This window comes from Chamaea fasciata, unplaced genomic scaffold (assembly GCF_029207755.1).
Source record: "Chamaea fasciata isolate MVZ Bird 193981 ecotype frontalis unplaced genomic scaffold, bChaFas1.0.hap1 SCAF_2, whole genome shotgun sequence".
In the NCBI taxonomy this organism is placed as follows: Eukaryota; Metazoa; Chordata; class Aves; order Passeriformes; family Sylviidae; genus Chamaea; species Chamaea fasciata.
This window is the reverse complement of record NW_027094087.1, coordinates 88,423,046-88,443,504: the sequence shown is the minus strand read 5'-3', so window position 1 is coordinate 88,443,504 and position 20,459 is coordinate 88,423,046. Positions and strand designations below refer to the sequence as shown.

Below are 20,459 nucleotides of genomic sequence, written 5' to 3'. Positions count from 1 at the left end.
GACTTCCAGAAGTTCTCTTCTTGTAGCTTTTCCGTGGTGCTCCACAGGTTTGTGCCGGCCCAGCACAGGACTCTGTATTTTGTAAAACCTGATTGAGCATTGTGTGGTCTCTCCTGAGAAGAACACATCTCTGAGTTAGATTATCTGCATTTTAAAGGTGACAGAACAGATATTTGAAGTTGGTACAAATAAAAGAGCTCTGATAAATCTCCAATTGGACAAGAAATGTGGGAAAAAAAAATCTGTTCTTACTGCCTATTAGGTAGATAAATTTTATTTTCTGGGTTTTTTGGGGGGATTATAGTACCAGTTTTGGTTTTTAATGTAGGGGTTCTGGTCATTGCAAAGTCTTTTGTTTTGGAAGAGCAAAAGTAAGATGCAGAAGGTCAAAGGATATGTCATTCTTAAAAGGGCTTTCTGTGTGGGATCAATGTTTGGTAAATGTAGACACTTTCAAGCCTATTTTACTTTGGATTCACTTGCGTAGCTCCTGTGAATGAGAGTCATGCATGTGTGCATCTCAGAAAGAATAGGTCTCTTTGTAACACTGTTTCCGTGTAGAAACACACTTCAGGGGGAAGTGTTTCAATAGCCTAATGTTTCTCACCACTAGTCAGCTGTGCGCTGCTTGTTTTCCTGGCAAGGTAGCAGGTGATAGTCACTGACAAAGGAAACATCAAAGCCTAAGGAGAATTGTTTAAAGTAGTTGACCATGCTGAAAGCTGTCAAGTGATACATGTTGTTGCCATAGTATCCGTTATCAAAATCAAGATTGTGAACAGAACAGTCCCCATCAGGAGTGAATTCCTTAGGTACAGTCTCTCCAGGGTTCATCACACAAATTTTAAGTTTGCTCAGGGGAGAAAATTTGCTTCTTGAGGGCTGAAATCTTCCCCCTGGGGGTTCCTGTCCAGAAGTCTAATGCTCTATCTTGTGTCTATGTGTGCAAGGCTCCTAGTCTAGAAGAGGGCCTTGGAGACCAAGAGACTGGAGCAGAGAGGGGGAATCTGCTGCAGAAGAAGCACCCAGACTCCAGCACACATTCTGCAGTTCGCATGGAAATGGAAAATAGATTGGATCAGTAATCCATGGGGGAAAGGGTTGGGAACTATGTGGATGTTCACTGAGAAAAATTTTTGGGTTCATCAGAAAGTAAGGCTACGTATGGATTGAAGGACTAGGAGGAGGACAACACTAAGTCAGGGGAGGAAACCATCTGTGTCTGGTGTTTGCTCACCTTTCCAAGAGAGGAACTTTGGTACTGGCAAGGATGGGAAGCACCCCAGGACCATTTCTCTCTAGCTTGACAGAATGTCTCCCCATGGAATCTATAAAGTCCAGCCAAGTTCTTACACCCAGTTGGACCTGAGGGAAGGGTCCTGGGCTTCCGAGCTGCCTCCTGAGCACAGCTGATGAGGTGATGGAGGAGCCTGCCGTGGGCCAGGCTGGCTTGCCTGTGGCGTGCACAAGCCAACATGTGGTGTTAACAACTGCAGTGCTCAGAATTGCACAAACCCACATTTAGTAATAAAATAGCCTGCAACTAGTCAAAGGCACCAGTAGTAGCCAAGCAAATTTGGAATGTCTAAGCCAACCGTTTTTTAGTTATGGTGAGCCAAAAAAAATTAGGGAACAGTCCAAGAAATGGAGAACACCTCACTTTTCAGGAACTCTCATATCTTCAAGATGCCTTGGCCGATCTACCTCAAACTTTCCAGAGGAGCTTTCCTTGGCATGAGACCACGACTCTGAAATTTCATGTGACTGGGTTTTACTTTGTTGAAGTTATGAAGGTTAAAACCAGAGTTTGTTATAGAAAGCTAATCTCTCCATTAGAAATATTTGTGCATAGTTAATATTCATGCCATTGTCATTGTTCACTGCTTGTTCAGACTGACTGTATTTTTGCTGTTTATTTCAGATTTTTTTTTTTAAAGGATAAATTCAGAGCCAGGCAGGTTGGAGCCAAAGTGTGCACGGCTGGCTATAGGCACATGTGGTAAGGCAGAAACATTAGTCCTGTAACTGCTGCAGAAGGATTTGCACTTGGAGTCCTGCTCCTACCATACTGTCACTGAGAGCTTTTTGGAGTGTCTGGTTTAAGAGATGACTATTCAGTACAGCTTTTCCCTCTCGGCTCAGTAGAAGAGAGTATCTCTGTTGGCCTAGTCATACTCTCACCTTGAGGCAAAATATGTTTCTGACTGATGGCCAGCTTGGCATTTAGGGTTTCCCTAGTGGCAGCTCCTGCTGTGGAAAGCTGTGAGGGTGGCAGTGGCCTAAGATGGGGATCAGTATTCTCCATGTGTGCTTTTGAGCTGCTCTTCATTGTGGCTCTAAAAATCTGTAGGCTGAAATGTCTAGCTTTCAAAATGGCAAGATTTCAGATAGGCATTAGGAAACAGAATTTTTCAAGTTAGAGGCACCTTAGCAGTGACTTCTGCACAGGGGTGGGACCTGGTTTTGCACCAGCCCTTTTCCTCTGCTCTGACTGCTGTTTTCTGAGTGATGTGAAGACCATAGCATGCTATTGTTGGATAGAGCCAAATGAGCAAAGGTCTCTAAATATGCTGTATTTCAAGACATTTAATTAGGTTGATTGAGCTACTGTATAGACAGAGCAAGCAGGGCTGGAACAGATGTCAGGCTGGAATGAGCCCTTAACCTGAGGCAGGGACTGAAGAGTGTTCAAAGTCACTGCTTGTCTGTATTTTTCTTTGTGGAGCTTAAGTTATAAAGCTCCAGGAGAACCTTGGCAGAAGCGAGGAGGTGCTGCTCCTGAAGAGACAGGGTGCTGTGCAGCACTGTTTGGTAGGGCTGTCTTTCAGGCAGGATCACTCAGCACCTGCCAAACTCTGCAGTCCACGAAGCCAGGAGGTGCTCTGTGTGTCTGTGCAAGGCCAGTCTTTGTCCTCTTTGCCATCTGTACTGCTCCTGGCTAGCAGCTGTAGCTGAGGGGCATGCCTGCTTCTTGCCTACCACACCCCACACCAAAAATACAATTGTTACAGTAGTTTATGTTGGGTTAATTCCAGTAAAAGGGTATCTGTGTAAAACACTGATCAGTAGCTTTTCTATTTGCTCAGGCCTTTTATTATTAGGAGCACTGAAAAGACCAACAGAGTCAGCTAAAAAAAAATCAATGTGCCTCCAAATAGGCAGCCACTGAGAAGGGTGCAGGGTGCAGGTAATGTGGGCACAGCTACTTATACCAGTGATCAGGTATACACTACAGCCTGCAAAAACTTCAGACCGGATAGAAACCCTACAGAAAACTCCTGGACCACGGAATTAAAATACTTAAGTCTTGCAGTCTCTGAAATATATATTCCTCTTGCAAGGTCATCATGAGATAAATAGGGACACCAGCACTAGGTAGAGCACACTGTGTATGTGGAACTTTGCTTCTGTCCAGTGTGACATTAGGCTCTCTATTTTTGTAAAACGATGACTAGTGGCAGTTGAAAGTACCCTGAAAATTCTTCAGGTGATGATAGCACCAAAAGCAAAGCCATCAAAGCAAAAATGCAAAGCAAAATACATGGATATGAGGATGCATCTTTTGATTCCTGAGTTAGCTCAGATATATGTCGCTGGAGTAGGCACTCCAGGCATAGTGACTCTCTGCATGATTTCTTCAGTAAGCAGGGCCTCGAAGGAGGAGGTCACCTCAAAGAATTTTTAACTTCTTGGTGTTTCTAGAAATAGTATGTCTGCACTCTTCAGGCTGCAGAGCCGTAAAGTTTTGAGTTACTACTGGTGCTGATCCATCCTGTGCTCCCAGGTGAAAGTTTCCAAGGAGTGTCATAAACCCGTTGCACAAGCTGAGAGAAGGAATAGAAAACTGCAAAGCCTGTAATACTGCAATATTATAGTATTGTCTACTTCTGCAATAACCCTGCTGTGTTTGGAAGGTCTCAAGCATACCAGCACCATGGTTAGTCAGTCAAGCAGCCAATAGTAATTCATAGCCTTGACTGCTGAGAAATTCAGCATGGCTAAGATAGACATCTGATCCAGCTCAAGAAAGTAAAGGCATCTTCCCACAGCAGTTTGCTTTTTGACTGAAGTGCTTTAACCCTGTTTCTGAATTTTCTCACTTATTTTCTGAAGAATAGTTTTTAAAGTATGACTAATTAAAATATCCCCTTAAATCCTTGATATTAGTTCCTTATTTACTGGCTTTTAACATTTTAAGTAAGTGAGGCAAGAATGCTAACAGACAATAATACAACTATGCAAGGGCACAAAATTTGTCAGATGGACACTGCTGGGGTTTTGTGACTCAAAACTATATTATGTGTGCTGAATCTACCCTGTAAGTATGTGTCAGAGAGTGTGAAGTTTTCCTTACCTTACCACTGAATTAAAGTCAGCATCTTTATATGTGATAGGATGTGATATTTCCCCTCAGTTGTTTGGAATTGGTTTTAAGGCAGAAGTGTGGTCAGTAACAGCAGAGCAACGAGAGAGTTCCTCATTATGCTGCTGCCCAAGTTTCTCAGAAAGTAAAATTCAATGCCACATCAGTTCCATTGTGGTTTAGGGATAGAAACTGAAACTGAATTTTTCATTCAGAGTTCCTAAACAAAAAAGTTACGTTTTTATTCTTTGAAATGCAATATCTTTTTAAGCAAAAGATTCCCCTCATTTATTTTCTACCGATCTGAAGTGAGGTTACAAAAGAAGACAGTTGCAAGTCCCATGTATGCAAAGTACTTAGGGAAAATGTCAAGGGACTTGGAAACAGACATCCTAAATAAAAGTGCCATCAAGAGAAAGAGAAATTGGGTCAAGACTTCTAGCAATGCAACTGTTTCAAAGGTCTTAAAGTTCAGAATAGAGGCACTACTTATGAATTTTGGAAATCAAGGGTTTATTATAGTGATTGGTCATGCCAGAGGAGACACACCACTGTAATCTGGAGTTTTCTGTCACTGGCTGAAATGCTGGAGAAATAGTAGCAGTAGAGAAAGTACATAGAGTACATAAAGTATTTACTATATTTAAAATACTATTTTTTCAAGAAAGACAATGCTTTTAGAGAGCTAATGTCATATAGTAAAAGTCTATTTTTTCCCTGATTCTCTGATGCCCAAGCCAAGTGAATTGATTTTAAACTGAAGTGTGCCTGTTTTGTACAACAGTGTGCTTGGCAGAAAAGTGATATATTAGAATTCACATAAACTTGGATTCTTCAGCTGCTGGAAAGGAGACTGTATATGTTACCCACTGATGGAAGCATGGGCTCCTCTACAGTGTGCCCTTGGGCATGTTCCGTTTAAATGTCTTGAAAATATGTGATTATTCCTCATGTGCTTGTCCATGCTCAGTTTGTTTATGGGGACTGTGACATTTACAGTATCTGCAGTCGGGAATACTGCTTTTGCCATGGCTTTTAATGATTATCTCCTTTTACTAAAAAACCCTAAGAGATCTAGGCAAGGCAATTGCATAGAACACTTAGCAAATACAAATTGTTAACTGCATGTGGTGATAAAGTTAGAAAACACTTTAAAGAGATCAAACTTACCATTAGCCTGATCTGAACCATGCAAATTCTTCTCCTTTAATTTCTCTTCCTCATGGTATAGAAGTCTGCTCATTCTTTCATCAAAAATGATTCAGACCTGAGGGACACTTGTAATTTGGAAGTAATTAGTAAATAAGACAGATAAATATTATCCACTGAGATTTGTGAAAGTGCATTGGATAGGATTCTTAAAGAGCTGTATCAAATCTGAACAATTAAAGTTTAAAAAAATTATCTCTAGTTAGTATGATAAATCCATTTCATCATAAATTAGTTCACTGTTAATAGTTTCTGCTGCTTTTGGAGCAATCTGAAGAGGTTTAGGAATCTGAAAAAGCAGTTAAAATAGAAGAAAATCTGTAATAGAACAGTGTCTTTAGACTAAATTTTGACAGTGTCCAGATTCTGACTTGCAGTGACATCTGTTCATGTGCAAATGCTGTCAGTGGGGTTCTGGGTCCAGAGCTGATCATCAGATCTCTGTGTGTGAGTACTCACTCCTCCCCATCTAACTTCAAACAGTTTCTCTTGTTTTTTGTAGGGCATTACATATTGTCTGCCTTCTTGTTTAAGAAAAGCTCTGTGGTGTTCATTTTCTTATGCTGAAGTCAAAACACCCAGATTATGTGGCTGTTACTGTTCACAGCTTTGGGCTCTTTAAGTGGAAAAGCAGAATTTGAGGTACAAGATATGTTTGAATAAATGCAGTTTGTAAGTAGACCAGTCAACAACTGCTCATAAATTCATCTTAAAATCTTTCTACCCCTCTACTTAAATGTCATTTCAGGATCGTGAGGTGCTACAGAATTCTCCTGTAGCTCTGCATCAATGCACTGGTGGGGTAGTGGGAACAAACAAAGTTCTGCCATTACTTCCTGGGAATAATCTGGTGTCTCTCATGACCCTCCAGGGTCTGTTAAATCTAATATCAGGTTTCACATTTGGAGGGTTCATATTAATGAAAGTCACTACAGTTACTGGAAGTACTATGAAATTATACAATTAAGATGGATTAAAACATATGTACTGTTCCCATATAGGTTTCCTTCTGCTTTATTGGAATGATAAATTTGGTTTAATCAATTCACCAAACCAGGTTTGGTGATTGATAGGTTTACTACTAGCGGCACCTTGCTGTACTGCCTCATGTCCAAATACTGATTTGTAAGAATTTTACTTTTTTCCTAAGGCAGAGCAAGCACAACAGACTGTTTTGCATAGATACTGAAAATTTTGAAAGAGTTTGGAGGAGATTGAGCACAGCTGAACACCAGAACAAGAGTCTCGTCACTGCTTGACATCACTTATGATTGCTACTAATACATCTATTTGCATTTTTATACTCATCTTTAGTATGAACTTCAATGTATTTTTCTCTAACATTAAAAAATACCTAACAACCCAGCCTGATGAAAGTAGGAAAATTTTGCTTTGCTTGCAGTCATCCTGTGTAGCACAGTCTATATCTGCTATATAAGTTTTAACTGTTAGTAAAACATCTCTGTTAACACGCTGACTAGGAGTATAGATGTAAATCAGGAAATAAAGCCAAAAATCCTGAAAATTTTAGAAACATTAGGCATTAGTTTTTAGTTCAGCCTAACGTTTTTCCCCATTTACTTACTATCTGAATGGGATTGAAGGAAGACTAAACCCCATCAGCAGAATATGTTTGACAGGATTGGGTGCTGCTGAGGAATCAATCTGTGTTAAAACAAGGATTTCTTTGTCAGAGCAGTCTCTTTTCATGTTGGTAGAGAAAACCTTCTGATTGATTTAGGACAGTGAATTGGCTTTACTTTATTACTTGTGTCATGCCTTTAGCACTTAAAAGCTGCAGGCAAGGGTTGGGGTTGTATTATCCTAGACAAGGGTCAAAATCACATAAATGCTTCATCTCTGTCCTTTCAAACTCTTTTCCTAATTCCCCCAGTGGCTGGTTTGACTGTTGCCAGTAGGTTTCCTAAATGGCAGATGGTGCCATGGTGGGGGAAAACTCCTGTTTCCTGGGAAGGGCACGAGCCAGAAGAGAAGCAAGCACTGCCTCAGAAGAGGCTCCCTGGGAAAGCAAGCAGGTGGGTTTGCAAGGGGAGTGTGGGCACACCCCACCTACTCCTTGCCAAGGGGGTCTGCTCGCATGGATGCTGAGTGCAGGAGGAGAGGAGAGGACAGTTTCAGATATTTCTGACATCTTGATGAGAGGATGGCTATGCTCTGTGCTGGCCAGGAGGATGCGCTTCATCAGCACCTTCTCAGCAGATGCATCTACATCTTCTAAACGGTGTGCAAAAGATGGGCAGAGCACATGCAAAAAAGATTTGAATGTCTTGGCTGCTTAAAGGGAGTCTTAGAAGGAGGGCTTTTAAATGAAATTGGTGGTATTTCAAAGGCTTTCCTGTTGGCTGAAAACCAAGAAGTGCATAGCTGGCATTTGAAATACTAAGAAATATTTTAATGAAAATTTTGATTATCCCATCTGTTGAACAATTGAAGGAAGGGAATATATTAGATATATACTGGTTACCTTCAGGTTTTAAAGCCAGTATGGCACCAAAAAAGTACCAAGTATCTTCCAACAACCTTAGTTTGTCACTATTGCTCATGCTAGTTTCATGCTGGTAGTTGTTAGAGATCCTGTTTCTCTGTAAAATATCCAGACAGATAGGATTGAGGTTCCAGTGGTTCATGTCAGGTTAGAAACAGCTGTACCCCCCCCCCCCCCCCCTCCCCGCGAAGAGATTTCTGTTGATCTAGTCATAGTTTAAACTAATTTTGCCCACAGCCATGCATAAAACAGTGCCAGAATGGAAAGAGAAAGAAAGAGGCGGGGGGTGGGGGGGGTGATACTAATACCACTTCATTTTGTTTTAGGAAGCCAACCAAAATATCCCAGCTAGTGTAGGTTGGCGCATTATCAGCAGAGTCATGTTAAGTATTAAAATATACAAAAAAGAGGGGAAAATTGTTTCAGTCCAGGAAATTTCATTTTTAGATTGTAATGTAACAAAGGGCTAAACTGACTTCATCCTTCAGTTTGGCAAGCCTTCTTCCAGGGTGAAATTTTTCATTCAATCTTTTAGGCTAAGGCAAATAAGCACATAGAAGGCATGTTGTTTGTATGTATATGTATGAATATACAGAAATGAAATGTTAACAATGATAATTTTCTAAATATTCTCCTACAATTACTTTGCTAACATAAACAAATGGGAACTGGCACTGAGATAGACCTGAGAAATAGGGAACAATTTGTTTAACATTGTTCTATATTAGAGTTTTTAAACAAGGGCAGAGTTGCTTGCTTTCTGGAACAAATTTAAAAAGACATACTACAGTCTAATAAAGAAGTTAGTAATTAAAAGGAAAGCAAAACAATGCCTACAGTGTTAGAAACATACAGTAAGAAAATACTTGGCAGATATAAAATGTACTGCTACACAGAGATGCAGATAATCAGTATATCTCAGAAATGTTGCTTTAGAGTGGAAAATCAAAATTCTCCAATCACTTCTGCCTGGAAGAGTTAGTGAATTTGGTCAAGTTTTTTGTGATGGGATTGAAACAGTCTTTTGTAACTGTACTCTCTGTTCATGTGTGTGTCAGTATAAATGTTTCCTTCTTAAAGGAAGCAATTCAGATTGCCCTTTTTCAGCGCAATTACTGCCGTGTAAAGTTCAAGTAATATAGCATCTAAAAACATTTATGGATCAAAGAAAAGAAGCCTTTTATTCTAACCTTGCCAAGAGCAGAAATAAAATGAGCTGTTGTGCTGGAAGTGTAGAACTGCATGAGGATTTGTAACGTCCTATTTCTCGTGGTTTAGTCTTGTGTGCAGCCTGAGATTTGTGTGATTTAATGAGAATGTGATTCGTTTATCCTGTCAAGCTTTAAATAAAAACCCTCAAAGCACTTCCTTCCTTTTTTGAATTATGTGTTTTGCAAGTACGGTATCAAAAGCTGTCCCTTAAAATGAGGGAGGGGAACCCAATACAGTTATGTCTGTTGGCTAGATTTTTTTTTCTTCTGTTTTATTAGACACTGAGTAGTATTATCCAGTTCTCTGTGCCTCTCTGTCTTGTTGTGGTGTGCATTAAGAGGTTCCTGCCATCCTGTTCACTTACACAGAACATAAGCACAGGCTGCTCCTGAACTCTGCCTTTGAAGGGGAGAATGGGATTAAAACCTTATTCTGTGGGTGGGGAATAAGTCCCAAAGAGAGAAAGGCTGTGCCAAAAATGGGCATAAACTCCTGCTTGTGTTGTGTGTCCTCTGGTATCATCCATGCCTGTATTTTGGAGCATCTCTGCATGGGGTGTGAAGTAATGTTCACAGGGGAAGATGTGTGCCACTCTTTTGCATGCCGATCCATTGCAAAGCTCAGTCTGAAAGTGCCCTGGTGCAAGGGCTGTGCTCCACCTGCAAGGACCAGGGTCAGTGCTCCAGGGTACCCTTTCCCAGTCACAGGGGTGGCAGGAAGCAGCACATTGACCTGGGAGTCACGGTGTGGCTCCTGCCCCTCACCCAAGCTTCCCATCTGCTGAAGGAACATGGCAGCTTCTTTCCCATCTTGGGAGGAATAGGGTAGGATGCTCAAGTCCAGAGCCTTTCCTCAGCAGTAGCAGGGCTCTCATGGTGCTTCCCCAAAGGGAAGAATGTGATCATTCTGCTGGGCGGAAGTTTTTGCTTCCAGTTCTGATCCCTGTGGTGCTGAAGTGTCGCTGCCTCTCTGGCAGGTGTTGTTTTGCTCCTCCAGTAGCACTATGGATGTAGTTTATTTTCAGTCTCTCTGCCTTCCTGCCCTCTGTGCTGCCCTGCAGCCAGGCTTCCTTCTCTCCTGGCCTAGTGCCATAGCCTCCCCCAGCCCCTGGTTCTTCCTCCCTGTGTTGGTGTACAGCTCACTTCCTCCTCATTGACCTCACTGCAGCAATAAAACTAAATATCTTAATAAAGTGGTTATGTATGAGTGGAGGATGCACGAGTAAGTGATGACCATCAGTCTGGTCACCTTGTTTCCACACCTGGCTTTTATCTCCAGCCAGCTTGGTGTTTCAGTCTACACGGCATTCAGCTTCCCAGGACCTTCATGGTGATCAGATCCCCTGGGAACAACAGCAGTTCCTCTGCAACCTGCAGTTTGTGAGAGGGAGGGGAGCTGCAGGAAAGAGCTGCACAGAAAAGCCACATGCAGCTCTGTGGTTTGATCTGCAGAGGAACTACTGACGTGTAAGAGTGGAGCCTGCTGGGATGGTGGTTGTGCAAACCTAGATCCCTCCATGACTGTGCAGTGGCATACTGAATTTCACTTTGGAAAAGTGACTTGCGCTGTCTTAGGATATTTGCAATGGTTTTATATTGATGTAGATACGAGTGGATTTTTTTTCCCCTGCTGTTTGGATCAAGAGACAGTGCTGTGGCAGCTGAAATATGACCAAAACCCATCCAAAACATCCAGCTGGTAGATCTGAAAGGGCAATAAAGCTACTTCATCTGCTTCTTTACTGCTTGTGAGGGCATGCTAGGGACTGTGGCCGAAGTGGTGGTTTCTGCGCCCATGTCCTGTGTTGGAGCCAAACTCCGCTGGCGTTTGCAGCAACTTGATGCAGCCTTGAACCTTTGCATCTTGCTGTGAACAGGGCCAGGACATAGCACAGATGTGGCAAGAGCAAATGCTAAAAAAAGGGGTCAGAAGTAGATAAGGCTGAGTGCAGGTAGTACATGGGGCTCTGTGAGGCATTCCTGGAGAGGCTGTGGGGGTGATTTGAGTTATGTTGTGAAAACTGCTTGTCTTCACACAACTGTGTGACACTTCTGCTCCTTTGTAGTTTTGATTAAAGAGCCTGGAAGTGATTTACATTGAAGTTGTACTGAATTTCACATGTAAGTGGTATGTAGTACATTTCTATAGAAACCCTCAGTTAGAACAGCAAGACTGTGGTCAGCTCATAACCAGTCTAGAAAAGACAGGTTTAGTTGTCTCCCCTGACCTGAAATCTGTGAGGAAATCCTGGCCAGAGTGGTGAATCTCAGAGCATGTCAGAGTGAGAGCTGCTCTCATGGCTCCTGAGAAAAGCTGCTGCAAGTTGAGTAGATGGAGGTTGACCTGTGAGGTGCCATCAGCCACTGGGAAGCCAGGTTCTCCCTGACCATTGTTGCTGTGTTTAACATTTCCACTGGTGGTGAGAGAGTCTGCATGTGAAGGATCAGAGCTGGTATGGCTATTTTTACTTCCCTTCTGTCAGCCCACACTCAGACAACCTGTATGTGGTCTGTGGGCTGTGGGAAAATGATAGCTGCCTTCAATGCCAGGAAGCTTGAACTTGATGATGGAGCATGGATGCTAGATATCAGATGCATAGAAGATAACTTTGACCTTCTACTAAGCCCCAGAGATTGATGCATCTAAGCCTCCATGCTCCTACAGAATAATCTAGGACGCGTTCCTTGGCAGAAACCCCACTGAGCATTTCTCCAGCTGCTGAATTGCCAGCTTGAGTGAGTTTTACTGCAAATTTCACTATATTTGGCAATTTTCTTACAGCCTAAGCTCCTGGAAATGGGTCATTAGTAAAAATAAATAAAAAAAGAAGTCGCTTCACTCCCATCCCTTTTAACTTGAAATGCTAGGTTTTATCAGAGGACCTAAGAACAGGCACACTGCCTGCCTGCATCCTCAGAAGCAAGAACCTGAGACTGCTCTTTCCAAATGCTCTGACTTGGGACACCTGGCTCACATTTAGTAGGTGACTCTGGTTAGCAATACCATTATTTGAATACCTCCCAAGGAATTTTCTCTAAGTAGATAATTAAATATAGGTTTAAAAGGCAATATTGGAAAAAAACTGTTCTACTTCAGATTTCTTTGGGTGTTTTTTCTTTATTTCAGAAGACAGTTTCTTAGGTTGCCACAAAAAATACTGAATGCAGCTTGACTCCTCTGAAGGAAGGAGCCAGATTTATCGGGACTAACAAGGAAGTTGTCCAAAAGAGATTCATTAATTAAGAGGCCTAATCAGAGCCAATAAGACAAACACAGAGGCCATCCACAGAGTAATATACATCTTCTGGCAGTCACCACTCCCCACAGGCTTGCCTGTCTGTTGCTGCCGACTGTATGGCTTCCACCGCAGAAATGATGTGATAACACTAAAACCAATTTGGCACTTTCCACATGAGAGGACGAGTGTATTCCCCACCCTGGAAGTGCAGCCTCCAGCTGTCTTGCCCTATGCCAGAGCCTTCTTAATACTCTGGAATTAGCTGACTAAGAGATGAAGCAAACTAACGGAGCATTTGCTATCTGTTCAGGCTGCCTAAGCTTTCGATCAAATAAACCTTGGTCTGATTCTCAGCCCTTTGGGAATGGTTGCCCACTGCTAACATTTGCTACCCCAAATAACCCCGTGGTGACCTTCGCTGCAAAGCTGCAGCCAAGAAAAACCCTATTTAACATAACAGTGCACATCTTAGCACATCAACTTGAACCATCCTGACCTCTGAGCTGCCAGGGTCCGTACAAATTAATTTTAACAATAGACAGTGTTGAAAGGGAGGAATGTTTCAAAGGAATTAAAAAAAATCTCCCTTATCCATCTCTTCTCATTTAAGAAATAGTCAGGAGGCCTACTTTAGAAAAATGAAAAGTGCTCCTTGTTGCAAAACAATGGGCTTTATAAAGGGAGGGGGAACTCTTTGGTTTCTTGCATCTTAGCGTGGCAAGATGAAATTTCCCACAAGTGGGTGCTGCTTCTGGAAAATCAGCCTTTAATTTCCACTGGGGAATTGCCTTTATCTCCTGGGATCCCTCAAAGATACCATTGGGGTTTGCCTTTCCTTTTCATAGCTGCTGCTAATACTTCTATTAAGCAAATAAGTAAGTCTTACCTTTTTGCCCACTTCACTGGTTTGTACCTTGCCTCATGTTTTCCAGGGCTTTTGTGGGAATGACCAGACTGGGAAAGGAGAAGAGCCATTCTCCATATGGTAGTTGGAACTTAAATCAGTTAATAGTTGAAGGAACCCATCGGAAGGCAGATACATAGGAAAATGAGGTCTTCAGCCTCTGGGGCAGAACAGGCTTATCACTTCTGCTGAAGAGGAAGCTGGGTTGGGTTAAGTCTCAGTTGTTTCCTCCAGGGGTAGACTTATTCCTCTGCTCCTCCTCTGCAGCAGCTTTGACTCCAGCAGTCTGTAAGTAAGGGCGGATTATTACAGCAGGGGGGTGAAGTTGGAGACAATAAGAAATGCTAATGATAATTTAAAAACTTGTGTAGAATTGCTTTAACAGTTTAAGAGCTGTATGTTGAGCATAGGTAAAAGAGATGGAAGCTTATTCTTGAAGCATCCAGCAGACTTCAGTAACTGCACCCACGAAATCACCTGTTTTTATTTATTTAGCCAGTGTAATTTGTTGCCATTGTCATTTCTGGTTTCCTACACAAATGCTCTGCTCTTTGGAATTGAGATGTGCTGCTGAAGGCAGCACGGGGCAGGAATCCAAGTGCATCCCTGGATGGTGCTGAGGAAGATACCCCCTTGAACACCAGAGGGGTCTGCTGCCAGCAGGAGGGTGGTGGGGGCCATGTGGAAGGGCTGCCCTCTCCTCCCAGGCATTTTCAAAGCCAGGGACTGTAAGGTGTGAGCAGCTGCAAGGGCTGAGGGGGAGAGGACTGGATGTTTAGTGTAGAGGGAGATAAGATAAACTGATATTTCTCTGAACTTAGTGCAGCTTTCGACACACAGCCTTCAAGATCCTGTGAGGTTGTAGAGGTCCTCTTGCAACTAATACAGTAATGACCTTGAATTTGCTTCCAGCTCAGCTGTACTGCTGGAGGACAAGGCATTTCTTGTGAGCAAAAAAACATTAAAGCAGCGCAGAGATTTGCCTGCATAGCTCCGGTCTTCAAGAGATTTGGGTATCCTTTCTGAGGCCCCACTTGCAACGAGGAATTGCAGATGAGCTTCTGGGGTAGTTAATGTGTAAAGTTTTTGGATTTATTGTCACTGGTGTCTCTCCTTTTGCTTGTAGTGGTGACAAATATACTGTTGGATGCTGTTTTTTGTTTTATGTGGGTATGTTTTTGCTGCACAAAGAAGCTAATCATATGCATGCTTATATATGCATGCTGACCAAGTTGAGTGTACTTTCATGACATAAGTGTTGTGGAGGGCTTGGGGGGTAAATTTTTGTTTGCTTTAATTTAAAAATAATTAATACTGCATCTCAGTCCTTTTTCAGATTGTAACCTGAATACTGAGTCTTGACTTTTTCTGCTGAGGCAGTCTGCTGTGCAAAACACATATGTTGAAATTAGAATTAGCAATTTGTAGTCTCACACCTGAATTAAGGCTAAACCTTTCTATTTCTTAGAAGTTTCTGGTTATAAGATAAAATAAAACTGGGGAGGGCAGAATGAGCAAATTGTAAGTTCTGTTATAGATTAAATTGTGTATGGACTTGCTACGTGATTCAGTGGAAAATATCAGTGACCTCTTCCTTTACGACTTTGACTTCCTGCAAGCTTATCTGTTAAAAAGATCATGCAAGATGCTTCCATTGCAGATCCTGTAAGAAATGTATATTCAGCAGGAGAAACATCTGACTGAGCAAAGACTAACTTACACAGTGGTTTGGAAGCCACATGTTGAAATGTGCTGGGGAAACACATCAGGGAAAATGATAAAAGGAGATGAAAGCATTTCAGATGGGTGAAGAATGCTGATTTTAAAATGTAAACCATCTGAACACTGATGAGTGGGCAGGTTGCAATAACTTCAGGGCAGACCTAACTTGCACAGCTGTCATATACTGTAAGGCAACTCCCACAGGACATCACCTGCGGTGATTTAAAATTGGAAGGTGTGGGAGTGTCAAGGTACTGCAGAGAGCAATCTTGCAGCAGCAGAATGCAAGTAGGAAATGGGTCAGTTGGAGTAATAGCTTTCTTCCAGGTGGTTTGTGTGAGCCAAGCCAAATGTATGTGGAGCACTGGGTTATCAGTCGTGATTTTTTTTTCCAGTGTATTAGAAATTGCAATGAAATTTGGTCATCCGAGTGTAACTTTATGAATCCTCACTCTGTTTGGACACTGCCTTGAGCCCCAAAGTCAGCTGTGTTTGTCTAATGTTCTAGGTTTTTTCTAGATCATTAAAATAGACTGTGTTTGGAAACATAACAGTGCAGTCTCACATTCTTGGGACGTCAGCAGAAACGCAGCCTGAAGATTTTCTACTAATACCACCTGTGGTTTGTCCTTGTCTCTGCATTGTGGTAGGCCATTTCCCCATTTGTGCTGAAGCAACTGGATGTGTGACCACACTGAAGTAGATAAAGGGGCTGACCTAGTTAAAAAAAATAAAATAAAAACCACAACAACAACCAAAAAACCCTCTAACGTGTATTTCCCCTGCTGTATCAGTTCCATACATGGGGGTGTTGGCAGCAGCAGAGGAACAGTGCAAGAATGAAGGACAGAGAAGAGAACATCTTAGACTGGTGTTACTGCTGGGTTCATTTTCTTGTGAAAACACAGTCTTAGTTACAGCTTGGGTTTAAACTGCACCAGCTTTGATGTACTCAAGCAGCTTGCAGAAAGGTGATAGCGTGTGGTGATTGTGATTTTGGTCCCTCCTGATGGCCAGTGTGAGCAGGCAGTGTGTTATCACAGACACCTAAGCTGTGTGTGCTGTTTGGATGTGAGGTGGTGGCTCCTGAGGAACAAGCTGGCAATGAAATCCAAGCTTGCCCTGCTCCCATTCCTCTTTACTGATCACAGCTGTCTGGTACAGGTGGCTCTTAAGTCCCACCATTAAGTGGCCATTGAAACAAATGGGTTAGAAAGAAAACTCCAGAAGAAGGGGCTTGACTTATTTTTAATTCAGATCAGGTGAGTAATCAGTCACTAATTACTACACTGGGTTACACTGCAGTTAGCAACTGAGGCTAATGATGACTGTGGTGCAGGAAGGTGAATTGTAAGGCTTATGGTGGGGATTTGCTTCAGTCAGGCTTGTAACTGATAGTCACACCACTTGATTAAGCAAGTGAGTTCGTGTAAGGGCATAGTGTGCTCGATGGTCTAGCAATGTGTTATGTATTTTCCTTGGAACACAGCCCCCTTAGTCAAACTTTGTTTCATTTGGACCATGCATCCCTCCACTAATGCACAAGCTGTCCAAAACCCCCAGGTATTAGTAGGGCACATATTTCCAGGACTAGGTCTGACATTCTCTACCCACTCCCTTTATGTAAATCTCTATCTTATCCCAAAGGAATGTATTTAGATGGTTGTGCCACCCATTCTTCTTTTGGAAAATACAAAACCCCTGGCACATTGATGTGCACATCTCCTTCATGCCACTTCAGTGTGCATGCAGCATCTGTAGCAGAGGTACAGGAGTTACTCTGGTCTGGTACTAGGCAACAAATGATGTAGCCACTGGGGCTGTGCCAGCTGAGGAAGAGATTCACCTCTGACCCATTTGTGTGATGCTCTCCCCTTCACCCCCTCATGATATGCACAGACCACCAGGCTGTGGGCAGAGGAGGGCTGCAGCTTAGAGCTTGTGCTCCCTGCCTGGTCTCATTCGAGACAGGCTTGCTCACAGTTCCCCTGTGTAAGGACTTTCAGTGGTAAAGAGAAGAACAGCTTATATTGTACCCACTGTGCATGCAGCCAGGCATGGGTTTTGCCTTTGCTCTCCTAATGCTACGCTCGGTATAGCAGAAGCAGGCAGGCACACGATCTCCCTGAAGGCAGGATCCAGTGTTACTGTAGAAACTGGCCACCAGCTTCTTTTGTAGCTAGCAGCTGTCACGGTGGTGTGGTTACAGCCAAAGCGTGTCACTCCTACTGTGTCTGCGGGCTCTGGAGTTCTGTTTCTGCAACTGAATCCTTTGTGCTACTGCCTGGAGATTAATTCTGCACCATCTATCAATATGTATTAAGATATTTCTGCATTGTATTTATTTTTAAAATGATTTTTAATAGCATTTGATGTTCTTTACAGGTTTCATTTTCCTTCACCAATACTTCAAGGCGCAGAGGAGCTGGTAAAGGCATTGCCATGAAACCTAACTTGAAGCAATGGAAACAACTCATGCTCTTTGGTATCTTTGCATGGGGCCTGCTTTTCTTGGTGATATTCATCTATTTTACGGACAGCAACACTGCTGAACCAGTTCCAAGTTCCTTTTCTTACATTGAAACTAAGAGACTTCTGCCCCTTCAGGGCAAGCAGAGAGTCATCATGGGAGCCATTCATGACCCATCATTCTCTGAAACCATTGATGGGAATGAGGTACTTCTTAATGAAGATCTCCTAGGTACTTTTAAATCGGGGACTGCAAATGTTAAGAAATGGACTGTATTGGAAGATGCTTTTAGAAATGAAGATGAGTTTTTCCCATCCCAGTTAGGAAGAAAATCAAAAAGTGCTTTCTATCAAGTGAATGATGATTATTTATTTGCTGCTGGTCAGCCTCAGTCACACAACCACCTCCAAGAGATAGAAAAATTCATTTCAGCTGACGTGAATAATCCAAAAGGAAATATTTTACAGAACAACTGGAGCCATCAGAGAAGGATGAGGAGAAGGAGCACAAAGCATAGGAGAGGCCAGATGCTTGATGAATCGGATGACTGGGATGAGCTGTATTCCACAATGTCGAAATCCTTTCTTTACAAGCTTTGGAAAGGGGATGTCTCTTCCAAGATGCTAAACCCTCGACTGCAGAAGGCGATGAAAGATTATTTGAGTACCAATAAGCATGGGGTGCGGTTCAAGGGGAAACGAAACTCCAAGTTGACAGGAGACCAGCTATTCTGTGAGCTAAAAGAAAGAGTGAATGTGAAAACAATAGATGGCAAGGAGGCTCCCTTCTCCACTCTTGGATGGGAAAAGCACGTTCCCCAAATTCCACTGGGCAAATTATATACACATGGCTTTGGGAGCTGTGCAGTAGTTATGTCTGCTGGTGCAATACTGAACTCCTCTCTAGGGGACGAAATAGGTGGGTGAAATGTATATATATATGTATATGTGTGTGTTCATGTTTAAATTTCGAAAGGTTCATGCTTCTCAAGCACAGATCTGTAAAGTCTCGTTGTTCTCTCTCACTAGAGTTGCATGAATGTAAACTAATGGACTTCAGTGAAGCTGTTCCCTTTCAGAACAATATAACTGAAAGGAAAATCAGGCTCGAAGTCATAATCTAATTTAAAGAAAACAATGATGTCTTCTTATCATATTACAGCTTGTAGTATGGAGGCAGCACTAGTTTCATCAGATCTGCCATATTCAACATTTGTGTGCAACGTGCATTTATTTCTTTAGCAGATTAAAGCCATGTTCAGGTTTTATTCTGCAAAGCTGTGTTATACTGGTCTTTATTTTGCAGTAGCTCATGAGAAACTGCGGTTGTATGGCTGTCCCAGACATTTGTCTCCGTGTCAAGAAGCAGTAGAGTGTCCTCTTTATCTCCTGCCAGTTTAGAGTTCACGGACATAAAGAATTCACACCCTTGAGTAGCTTCATGCACTGAGATCAAGTCCCCTTGCCTCTTTTCTGAGACTGAATTTAAATGAGTTCAAGTGTGTTCACCCATTGTTTTCCCGTTGCAACACTGTGTCAGTGAGGTTACAGGTGTGCTGAGATGTGAGTGTCACTCAGAATCCCCCACCTCAAGGTGGGAGTTTTGTGGTAGCTCTTTGGAAAAGGATGGTGGGATCATAAAGCTAATCCGGGTCAGTTTTCTTTTCAAAAATGAGAGCTGCTATTTGTGTTAATGTCTCAGTAGGTCTTTGTTTTAGTACATGTGCAGTATGCTGAGTGTTGAAAGAAGGATGAAAGGTGTGTCTCAAACTTGTTTCTGGTACAAGAAGAGTTATCTCCTTCAGCTCTCTATAAAAACTTTTTGATTTTCACTCATTAATCCTCCCCATCTTCCAGGACTTCACATTCCAATACTTTCTTCATCACACTGTATCATCTCTTTGACACAGATAGGTTTCCTTTAAATCTCTGGGATATGTTGGAGCTACTAGGATTATCAGACTGCTGCAGTAGGCTTCTAGCACTGCAGATGTGCCCAGCTAGCTGCAGCTAAAATCACACCAGGATAACCCCCAATTTCACAGGAAGCCTCACTGATTTAGAAATCTTTGGGGTGAAAAAGCTTAGCAGTCCCTACCTTCTCCAACATGTTATCTTTGACTGAAACAGAATCTTCTGTCAGTGTTCCCCAGTACACCCAGTTTCCACCAGTATGGATTAGTGCTGTACTGTAGAATCTGTAGCACATTGTGATGTATTTACATAATTACGTATTACAGTGTGCTTCAAGTCATATTTGCACACTCAGGTGCAGCCCAGGTGTGGATTTGGGTGCTTGACATGGGACCTGGGGCCTGCCTGCTCCTGTGTGTACTCATTTTCATAGGAAGCTTCTGGGCACAGAAGCTTATGACATTTTCTCTGGAAGAGCTTTGGATTTAAATGGGAAATTGTCATCTGATGCTGCCTAAAGGGAGGAAGATGGGGTTTGAAAAAGCCTACATAGAATTTTCAGATTGCATACATGTTGTGCAAGGCAGTGCTGGGGTATCAGGAGTCACTGAAGGTTTTTTCTAAGTGTCTCTCAGGCCTGGGCAGATACTTGTGACTGAGGAGAGAATTTGGCCCAGCCTGTGGTGGGTAGAGTGACTGCTAACAGCAGTGATAGACAAGGGAGAGAGATTTTAAACTAAAAGAGAGGAGACTTAGATTAGATGCTTGAAAGAAATTCTTTCCTGTGAGGGTGGTGAGGCTCTGGAACAGGTTGCCCCGATAAGCTGTTGATGCCCCATCCCTGGAAACGTTCAAGGCCAGGTTGGATGGAGCTCTGAGCAATCTGTTCTAGTGGAAGTGTCCCTGCCCATGGCAGGGTGGT

At 42.5% G+C, this 20,459-nt stretch overlaps 1 protein-coding gene across 1 annotated transcript in view; it reads left to right on the top strand.

Annotated features, from left to right (window-relative positions):
* The window catches only part of ST6GAL2 (ST6 beta-galactoside alpha-2,6-sialyltransferase 2), a 50,489-nt gene that overhangs the window by 7,022 nt on the left and 23,008 nt on the right, over positions 1-20,459 (top strand). Inside the window, exon 2 of the mRNA XM_066176673.1 lies at positions 17,540-18,542. Within this exon, the coding sequence (XP_066032770.1) occupies positions 17,597-18,542 (946 nt within the window). The 5' untranslated portion in view covers positions 17,540-17,596. The remainder of the gene's footprint in view (positions 1-17,539; positions 18,543-20,459) is intronic.